General features: G+C 40.7%; 1 protein-coding gene across 1 annotated transcript; it reads right to left on the bottom strand.

Annotated features, from left to right (window-relative positions):
* Positions 1–2: 2 nt before the first annotated feature.
* On the bottom strand, positions 3–410 carry TM35_000391370 (uncharacterized protein; the record flags this gene model as incomplete). Its single annotated transcript, XM_029029653.1, has 1 exon — positions 3–410. A coding segment is annotated over one exon (408 nt), but the record flags the coding sequence as incomplete, so codon positions are not given.
* Positions 411–575: the final 165 nt, after the last annotated feature.

Raw genomic sequence — 575 nt, 5'->3', positions numbered from 1 at the left:
ACCTCAGTAACACTAACTGTGGGTGTGACAGTTTGGCTATGCTCCTTGACCTCAGTAACACTAACCGTGGGAGTGAGGAATTTTATCTGTGTCTCTGTGAGTGTTTTGTCCATTGTCGTCGACTGGTCACTACTAAGTGCGTCAGTTTGTCTGAACTGGACATAATTTGGTGTAGTGCCATAGGGGGTTTGATGACTCTTGGTAATTTGTTGTTGGTGTGCTCTATTTGGTGTAGATGAGAGAGCAGATGGACTATTCGTTATCAATCCATTGCTGCTGGATGTTAATAGATGATTCAATTCTTCACCAACGGAGGCTACTCTGCTCTCATCTGCTACGACAGTCGTATATTGTGAAGTCCATACCCAATAGGTGCAACAGAAAAGAAGAAGAGTGCCAAAACTTCGCATGAAATAAGAAGAGAAGGTCTTGTTTTGGTTTGGCCGTACGTTAGCGATTGTGTGTTTGTGTTTTAATGATTTTCTCAATCGTTCTTCGTATTAGTCTGAACTCTTTTTTTGAAGTAGAAAAGAGTGTAAGCGTTGAAATTGATTTCCCCGTTATTATTTTTCTTT

The sequence above is a fragment of the Trypanosoma theileri genome, assembly GCF_002087225.1.
Source record: "Trypanosoma theileri isolate Edinburgh chromosome Unknown TM35_Tth_39_V1, whole genome shotgun sequence".
NCBI classification, from domain to species: domain Eukaryota; phylum Euglenozoa; class Kinetoplastea; order Trypanosomatida; family Trypanosomatidae; genus Trypanosoma; species Trypanosoma theileri.
Note: the sequence above shows the minus strand (reverse complement) of the source record. Positions and strands in the feature narration are given on the sequence as shown.